The following is a 10,052-nucleotide window of genomic DNA, read 5'->3' as shown; positions in this document are numbered from 1 at the left end:
AGCTTTGCTTCAAGTTACAAGTAGAAAAAGTATCCGTTGTATGCGATTTGGCAGGTTTCTAAGAAACAATCGATTAATATTAAATTATTTTATACTATTAGTAGTTGTTCCAGCATACGTTGTTTTGCCATGTAAGTGTGTTCTAGGGGTAAAAAAATAGTTCTCCGATTCTCTGAACTACCCAATAAGGACACAAAATTGCATGAGAATCGGTCGACCCGACGCGAGAATTTTATATATTAGATATTCAAATGCTGACCACTTAAACAATTTAAATAAAGACCTCTTCGAAATTAACCTAGTAGATGCAAAGAATTTGGGATAATATAAAATAAATGCTTTAAATTTAAATGGCTTAGTTTTTTCTTATACAAATATATTCACCTGTGTACCTTAACATGTTGAATACAATAATAATGAAATGCAGTTTACAACCACAGACCAGAAAAAACCCAGATCAATGTTCTACAAAAGGACGCTGAAAAACTATAAAGAAAATGATGGACAAAAGGTTCCACGTATAAGCCCGAGAGTCTTCTCTACGTACGTATTATATAGTAAACAATGAACTCAGCCCATCGCGGTCTCCGGTTGGGTCCGAAAATAGACATTGTGTGAAAGTGTGAACATGTATCTCATTATTTGTTCTTTCCTTCGAAACAGTCATCACATGGATGACCCGGCTATTGGCTTCCATCAGATTCTAAGATTTTTAGAACATTGTAGAGTAAATATCAATGTTTAAAAATGCAAATGCAACATTCAATTAAATTGTTTCGCCATCCTTTACAAAAAAAAAAACACTTTACAAAAGAGCAAATTAAAGTTATCACAAGATACATTTAAAATTACGAAGGAACTACATACAAACAGGTGATCCTGCGACTTAATGTAAATATCTACAAAAGCTCATTCATTCGATATAAATAACACTTAAATATATTATGTGCAGCACGTGTCGCCTGCATCATTACTACTTACGTACTAAGGACTTTTTACGATTTTCTCCGACTACCCTCTTTTTCATTTTACATTTGCATTACGAAGTTTAGTAGGGTATTGATTTATGTTGATCATGATTAATAATTACCCAAAAAATCTTTTCGAACAACGTCAAACAAATACCTCGATAAAAAAACTGAAGTGTCCACATAACTATAACAGTGCCTACACAAATTCACAAAGTATGTCTCGACGCAAAATAATAAATGATGGCTTTAGCTGTAGCAGACTCAACACGCACCCACATTAGCTTCTACGTAAGCTCACTCACACGTGCCGCGCTTGATTCTATCTGCTCCTTGGTGATCTGAAAGCGAGGTATGTTTGTTTTAGTGAATAAGTTCTCAATTAGAAATATTCTTAAAACTATGATTTATTTTACTAAAAATAACAAGTATAATGCTAAACTTATTGAACCATTTTTCCAAATACTAAATGAGAACAACACTTAACACTACTATGAATTCATTTCAGTATTTCTAACCTTGAAAGTCGAAAGGAAAACAAGAAAAGTGTGATTTGGATCCTGTTTAACCTACAATCTAAGCCACGATTTTCTAACAGTACATCCATTGAGGCTAGTACGAACACACACAACTTTAATTCAGAAATCTATACTAATATATAAAGCTGAAGAGTTTCTTTGTTTGTTTGAAAGCGTTAATCTCAGGAACTATTGGTACAAATTGAAAAATTCTTTTTGTGTTGAAAAGACCATTCATCGAGGAAGGCTTAAGGCTATAAACCATCAAGCTGCGACTAATAGGAGCTAAGATAAAAAACCAGGCAGGTATACCTAAATCATAACTTATATCTTCTACCCACGGGGACGAAGTCGCGGGCAACAGCTAGTATAATATAATTTCATAAATGTTACCTGATCACCAGTAACCAGTCTTGGTGTTATCCCTCGCTCAATACATTTGCTTCATCTGCTCGTACGTGAGGAAGAATATGATGTTCCAGGGTCCCATGCGCAGCCACGTCGGAATGAAGCCCTTGTATAGGGCCAGGAAACCTTCGTTGCGAACCGTCTGAAGGAAGAAAAACAACTGTTTTTGACACGAGTCCAAATTAGGATGGTGGTTAGATACCTTCCAGGCGTTGTTAAACTTACCTACAGCTAAACCAAGGCAGGAGTGCCAGGCGGGAGGTCGTAATGGAAATCAATAAAAGTCACGATTGTGTCGATGTGTGAAGTCAACGAGGTTTTATGTTCTTGTGACGACCAAAACAAGGATGTGATATACATATGTGAGAATGTTCACCGCGTCAACACATGTTTAATTAAAGGCTAAGTTTGAATCCGAAAGGAGTCGCGCAAATACGCGTTCTAGACTCTTCTCTTAATTAGATTTTTTAAAAGTTACTTACCCGCAGTAGGCAGTCTATCGTCCCTGTGTATATTTTTTCATTTGGATTTGCGACTTGATTCTTCATTTTTCTTTGGTTCATCATTCTCGTCTGTAATAAAAAAAACAGTGGCATAAGCATATTAAGCATGCCATTTAAAACAAGTGGTTAAATAAGGAAAGGACCGAGATTTGAGGCTTGAAGTATCTCGGAATCAAAATGAAGGATGACAACTATTATTTAAGTGCTCCTACTTGGTTTCAGTTATTTATTTGGTATTTCTTTCTCAAATTTACTTATTTGTAGATTGCGAATATTGTATAATATTTGAACTATTGGCACGTTGTGATTTACTCAATCAAAGGCTTCAGTTAGGTTGCGAAAGGTGTGAAATCTATATGCAAAACGTTGTAAAAAGATGTGTGACACTTCATGATTCTTGAGTCAGTATCACCGCCTTGATTCCCTTCTGTTCGATTCCGTCGCTTGCGATCGCTCCTCGGTCTTTTCTGGCTGTAATAGTGTTCGTACCCGTATGACGTCGAGCGGCGTGCTGGCCACGGCGCTGCCGAGGCTGGCGAGCGCGGAGGCGGCCAGGTGGTTGGGCGGCGCGTCGCCCAGCGCCGGCAGCAGCGCGCGCTTGCTGGCGTCGTACACCGGCAGCTCCACGCCCGCGATGAGCGCCGCGCGCTGCGACGTGGCGCCCACGCCGCGCCACAGCCCGCGCACGCCCTCCAGCCGGTACATGTCGATGAAGCAGCGGACCAGGTTGCGCTTCTCGTCGCCCATCTGCACAAACGATACGACGTCATTTTAACTTCGTTTCACGTTTAGATCATTAAAAACTGTTAAAAACCATATAACGTTAGTGACTCCTCCTAACGTTGTTATCTTATTGACATGCATGTGCATTGTTGTAACTAACTGAAGAAATTTGATGAATGCCGAAAATTTGGAAATCATATTCATTCTAACACACACACAAAACTCATACTTAAACAATCTGATAATTTACCACCACAGATACATATTGTTACCACGAAACCGCAGGCCATACTTTATTCATATTATCAAGTATTTCATCATTTTCTTCACTTGCGGTCAACTCACCTGCATTCTAACTTTGAGTACATCAGTAGGGTTAGCAATGGCACTGGAGAGGCCACCAGCGAAGGCCGCACAGAACGTGTTGGTGGGCACGTGTTCTATGGAGCCGCCGTCAGCCCTGTGCTGCGCTATCCAGTCCTTCATGGAGTAGTAGGTGCCGAACTTGATGGTGCCGTACGTCGCCTGCCGTAACACCGCTGGCCAGATGCTGAAACAATATGGAAAGGTGATATTCATTGGCCTAGCCTTTTCCCAACTATGTTGGGGTCGGCTACCAGTCCAACCGGTTTCAGCTAAGTACCAGTGTTTTACAAGGAGCGACTGCCTATCTGACCTCCTTAACCCAGTTACCTGGGCAACACGATACCCCTTGGTTAGACTGGCTGTCAGACTTTTTCAAGCTTCTGACTACCTGTAACGACTGTCAAAGATGTAGGAATAACAGTCGGGACCCACAATTTAACTTGCCTTCCGAAACACGGATGGAAAGGTGATATTATGAAAAAAGAAATGAAAATATAGCTGCAAAAAATGGAAAGAACTATCTGTAACTTGCCTATTTGATAATTATTTTCTAACCAAAATGATGATATGTAGATTCGCCAATGTAATTGACATGAATTAAAAAGAAAATTCCGTCAATCGTAAGAATATCTCGATCGTTTAATGTTTTTACTGCAATATGATCAAATAAAGTAAGTAATGCATAATGCGCCAAAGAACGTGAAAATCTTGCAACATTGAAGTTCAAAATTGATTTTAAAATCATAATAACATTGATTAATATCATAGAATAAAATAAACATATCCGGCCTTTGTTAATAGTCATGAACAAACACGTGTTCTTCTAATTTCTAAAATCCAGTCACTCGACATTACTACGAAATCTTGTTTGGCACTCTGCCCAGTCTTCAAACGAGACTTAAAGCCAAAATTGTTTGAATAAATATTCGAAAGAAATTGTTATTTAATTACTGGTTAATGAGATGTATATTTTCATATAATATGCATTTAACGCTATGACTAATAGTCGTTTAAAAATACAAGACATCGGTATATTCTTGGAAGGAATTTTCTTTCTCTTGCATCACGTGCTTCATTTTTGCACACGTGTTTTTTTGCTTACAGGTTTGTACTTAAAATATCACACCCATTTTTCTAATGAACGTTGAAAACTTTTTGGAAAAAAGCGTGGAATTATCAATTAAGTAGGTGATCTCCGGGTCTACTAAAGCAAAATTGTAAATTCTTTTACCGTGACAGTTGATAAACTGTTTATCAAAAAGATACCGCCCAACGAATCAAACATGGTTTCTTCATCTGAACTTTTACGTCTTGGTGTGAAAATATTTGTTTATCAATAACCGATTAGTACGCAAAGTTCTTTGGTTCAGTTATAAACTTGGAAGCGTGCCAACAAAACGTACGTTTTGACAATTTTGTTGATAACACTTATTTTTAAGTGACCTAGATTTCGAGTAGCCTAAATTATAGTGTTTGTGTTAGATTATATACCTAATTTACACGCTTAAAATGTTGTACCGTACCTATATAATGAAAATCTTATAAAAAATATAAATTACTCATGAACATTTTGAGAGCAAAACGTAATATGTGTCATTGTAATGAAGCTAAATACCACTTTTAGAAACCTTCAGGAGTCCCCAGTTACTCAATCCTTTTAACTACTTCATGACAGATGAGAGAGAGTTATAGGAGTCTTTTAGAAAAACACGGAAATCTAAAACTAAATGCGTCGCGGTCGTTGTTAATTTTAACAGGTTTCATAATTTCTTCACTGCTTGACAACAATCGATAGTTCCTAACATCATTAATTAATGCATCGCGATTGCAAACATGATTCTTGCATCAGTCACGTATCAAGTGGCAATAAATAACTAATAAGATATTAAATAAGCATTACATGTGTGTTTGTTACGGAAATCAATACCAATGTAAGATTATTCTTATCTTTCTTTATTTGCATCGAATCGAATGATTATCGAAATAAGATTTAAGAATTAGTAATATTTCGAAATCGGATGCACTATACCCTAGCACGAACACTATCGCAAATGTAATTGTAGATGTAAACGATTCACGAAAAATTCATATCACTTGTCTCCATTCAAAATGTCTAGGCCCTACCGCTTCATATAGAAAAAGTAAAAAATAACATTATCAGGTCGTGTTGCTCATCTCTTTCATAACTTCAATAATATTACTGTAAATTTGAAAATGAAAAAAAATCGTTTTTAATTTTAATAAAAATCTCACTTTCATAATTAACTACTCAAAAATAAGTATTCGTAAAATCAATTTAGAAGCATGCAATAAAGCAAAGATTACCCTAAAAGACGAACCAAAAAAATGTGAAGTTATTTTTATCTCACGCTCGCGATGTCGCGAATAAACTCAGAGGAAATAAACTAGCAATTCACTTTTACCTAACGTCGTTCGCGAATCTCCAAGGTCACTGATAGCGAAGTACAAAGGAACAATAAATTACCATGTACAACATGATTGTCTAATCTACAGATAGATGATATCTATAAGACTACAGTACTTTAGTGGAGAAGGAATTACGGAAACATACCAATTTAAAAATGCCGCAATCTTTATCTTAAATGTTTGATCAGCGATCGACTGTGGATCATCATGACAATATTTTCAATTACTTTGATCAGACTCCATTACTACAAACTTTTAGATAAGTTATTCTATGGACATGACATAACCTTACGATACAATAGCGCTTAGTATTATGTAGACTAGTCAGGTATAGGCTACTGCCATATTTAAAAGCTTGTCTTGTGATATGTAGAGTGGTAAATCCATTAGGGTGTGTTATACACAAGTAGGTACCGTCACTCCGACAAACAGGCCAAGCAACGTACGTAATTTACGCGCAATGCATATGTACGTTCATATTTGTCATGTTAAACCTTTGTTTACTGAACTATGACGACACAAACCGCAACCCTGAAGATGGCAGAGGGCGTGGTCTGTTTTTACAATCGGACGCATGTACTACAAACATATAAAATGTAACTATCACTCGATATGTCTCAGACATACATATATAAACTGTTTACGTCTTGTTTTCGTCTACTGATAAGGACAATAAAAACATGTGAGCACGGCGCACTTATCGCATGACTCAATATTGCGTGTTGTTTTTGCACGCGATTTGCACGCCTTGTTATAAATAAGGAATTTAAGGGCCGATATAGATTAAGGTTTTTAATGAGCATATACATATTTTGGAAGTGTGTATTCTGATGACAACGCTAATGATAAATTATATTGTTATAAGAATAATACTACTTTCGACATTTAGCTGACTGAGATCACTATGCAAATCTATAAAGATAAATCAACATCATAATTTCGTAGCAAACACACAAACTTTTAAGCGTAATTATTCGGTCATATACGAAACACAGTAAGCTTTTGCATTGAAATTAACCTAGAACCTGAGAAACCTGCTAGTACTTCTTACAGCAATATTATTGCAGGTGTAAAGAGAGACGGCGCTCTACGGCAGGTAGCGCGCTGTCACTCTTCCACAACTCAACTTGGCGGCAAGTCCGGCCGCATGTCAATCCGCAACATCTGTACAGGCCCTAATAGTCGGACAATAGATACCTATCGACTTATCAATGAGTGCTTATCGCGACGAAGTACGTGGGGTCCGCTATCCGAGATGCTAATGTCGTAAGACTTAGATTCATTGATAGATTCAGATACTATTGTAGACCCTGTCAACCTTCCAAAAAAATAACATTTTAACTGAACTTTCCAATCGTTTAACTGAATTAAACTAGAATTTATTCATAATTCTAATAGGAACAAAAACATAATTTCTGCATTTCTTTGAATGCTACTTCTATTAGATTTTATCGCGATACATATTAAGATTGTTGGGATCACCCACTAGGAGCGTATTCACTACATGTGCTTTCATGTCCGTCACACCTACTTGTCAAATCTTTAATAACTAGGACTGGGGAAAGCATATCTTCGACCGAGATCCGGCTTGTTGGCGTAAAGTACATTTTAGTTAAAATGACTTATGTAAGTAACAGCACCCTAAGAGATATTTACATACACATTGTGTTGAGAGCTTTACCTTGAAGTATTAGTTGTATAGTGAAGACAATGCCATTATTTAATTATTCATACTACGACTGCACGAATATCGATATAATTATAACCGACATACTAAAATATTAACCTATCCCCTACGAAGTTTCGCAGGATCGATCCCCGCGCAGGGCGAGCATTTGTGGGATCTACGAACCTGATACTCTTAGTGCATATGAGTTGAATGTTTGTGAAACCACCTCTTACAATTACTTTCAGTGGTTGTTGTTTAAGACTAAAAGGTCACATATAGAAGAGTTTTTAGATTACAACAAAGTACATATGTTGATTACAGATAATAGGTAAATGGTTTTTAGAAATTGATAATTTGGCACCAGAATAGTTCATCCTAACAGGATCACTACACAGCAAGATCAAAATAAATTACTTTTATCTGATTATACCATATCTACCTGTGGAAATCTACCACAATTATTATGTCATATTATCAGAGATATTGGAATGTTATCAAAGATATTATATAATACTGATTGGTGATAGGCATCTGCTTCATCATCATGGATGTTAAATATTTGAATAAAAAGTGTCTTTTTTTAAGGCTTCAAATAACTCACAGCAAATTTTAGCAAAATTAGTTGGGTACTTGAATATCTCAATTATTTACAAATTTGTCATCAATGACCAATCTTAAATGTAGTTCTACATTATAGTATTGTTTTTGTTTTGTAAAAACCAACCGATGCTCTTTATTTATATGTCAAATCTACATGAAAAATGGACTAATTCTGAGCTACATTTGAGCTCAGTGATAGGGGTTGCCATATATAATTATTTTTTATACACATAGCAATAAAAGATTACCAGATCAGATCAAGTAACAAGTAACCTCATAGGTAGAATATGACCTTATAATGCATAACATACCCGCAGTACAATGCTTTGACCCCCTCTTGCTGTGAGGTCTTGACGAAGCAGTCCACCATGCCAGTGTACCGGAGCTCCACATGACGAGGGTCTATCTTCTGGCCCTGAATCTGAAGTCGTGTCTTTGTTGTGTCAATAGGGAATGTACCTGTTGATAAAAAAATATGTTTGTTTGAACATACAAATGCAAACAGTAAGAGTGCTCCTATATTAACAATTTATTCTTAAATACATGAAATAAATTATGCAATTTTAATTTTAATTAAGCTCAATTATAGTGATCTATGGTATTCCATATTCCACTATCATATTCCAGTTAATAAAAATAACAAGAAAGAGTAATAAGAATCTTGTTCGAAAAAATAATCAGAAAATACATAACATATTGACTTGATATTAGAAACTGTTATGATAACTTACAAACTAAAATATAAATTCATACAAAGAAAAAATATTTGTTTAGACATTTACATCTGTATAGAACCTACTGATTTATATTCAAATAATAAAAAAGAAGATATACAAGATAAATACAGAACAAAATGTAACTATCTTACGAAAAAAATTACGATGCATATTATCTACAATTCTACATGAAGTTAGGAAACTGGAATTATCTGGAATACGTAGTCCTCCAGATCCAGGTGATATAACATTTAAGGTTATGTTAATCTGGATAATATTATTCTGCTCACCGAATTCGGCGACGATCGACGCGAGGCCGCCGTAAACAAACGGTCTCCAATCTCTATCTCCCATCACACATAAAGATTAAAAAACTAGAGTGAGTCTTATGTTTATAGGCACCGGTAGTGCCTATATTCTACCGGGATACGATCTTAAAACGTTCCGCGTTCACAGGAAACACAGTCAATAGAAACAGTTTATTTGATGGCACTGGGTATATAAGACGTTTTATAGATTAATATAAAACTTTTCCAATAACGTCTTGAATTCGAAATTCTTTTAAATGCTTAGTTTTTTATCACTCGTTTTAGCTCGGATTTACTGTGACCTGTGTCCGTCACATGGGGGTGACAGTACAGTACTTTGAGGACAAGAAAACAAAATGTATGGAAAGTGGTGCCATCTATGCCACAGGGCAAGTCAACTAAGGCATAATATTCCCTTAAATATTACTAGATGCCGCTACAGTAACTGCTTTCTTCAAAATGTTATTCTTTTAATAATTTAATAAATATTATTTAATAAAAAGTAAACTAAAAAAAATTAAAAAAAAACTGAATCGCCTTTTCGGTCTTCAATTAATCTTATACGCAATTTTTATTTTGCTAATGACATGACAGCACTGATATGTTTTGAAAACTTTTCACTCAACGTTCGTTTCTTGTGCCGTGAGTTTACCAAGTTTTATTTTCGACTTATTTGCCTATTATTGACCATCGCGTGTTTTCTGGACCTCGAAACTGCTTCCTACGTATTTACTTGGCTTCTCGTGAACGGATACCGACGAATATATTTATTTCTCTTGACCCTGGCATCGTTTAATGGACTACGACGTGTGTTTACATTACTTGATTTAAAAATTTGGCTGCGTT

At 35.9% G+C, this 10,052-nt stretch overlaps 1 protein-coding gene across 1 annotated transcript; it reads right to left on the bottom strand.

Annotated features, from left to right (window-relative positions):
• Positions 1-122: 122 nt before the first annotated feature.
• On the bottom strand, positions 123-9,685 carry LOC113501478 (mitochondrial uncoupling protein Bmcp). Its single transcript, XM_026882639.1, has 7 exons — positions 9,189-9,685; positions 8,494-8,641; positions 3,466-3,670; positions 2,887-3,144; positions 2,377-2,466; positions 1,880-2,036; positions 123-1,309 (listed from the first exon to the last, which is right to left on the bottom strand). The coding sequence occupies exons 1-6, from the start codon at positions 9,250-9,252 to the stop codon at positions 1,917-1,919; spliced, it is 885 nt and encodes a 294-aa protein (XP_026738440.1). The 5' UTR covers positions 9,253-9,685; the 3' UTR covers positions 123-1,309; positions 1,880-1,916.
• Positions 9,686-10,052: the final 367 nt, after the last annotated feature.

This window comes from Trichoplusia ni, chromosome 15 (genome assembly GCF_003590095.1).
Source record: "Trichoplusia ni isolate ovarian cell line Hi5 chromosome 15, tn1, whole genome shotgun sequence".
NCBI lineage: Eukaryota > Metazoa > Arthropoda > Insecta > Lepidoptera > Noctuidae > Trichoplusia > Trichoplusia ni.
Note: the sequence above shows the minus strand (reverse complement) of the source record. Positions and strands in the feature narration are given on the sequence as shown.

What these genes read in the sequence shown, in the direction of transcription:
- LOC113501478 (XM_026882639.1), bottom strand. Translation starts at nt 9,252, where the DNA reads ATGGGAGATAGAGATTGGAGACCGTTTGTTTACGGCGGCCTCGCGTCG. An exon ending in GTCGATCGTCGCCGAATTCG is followed by an intron (nt 8,642 to 9,188) that starts GTGAGCAGAATA and finishes TTTTATCAACAG; the next exon opens with GTACATTCCCTATTGACACA. An exon ending in TACTCAAAGTTAGAATGCAG is followed by an intron (nt 3,145 to 3,465) that starts GTGAGTTGACCG and finishes TCGTTTGTGCAG; the next exon opens with ATGGGCGACGAGAAGCGCAA.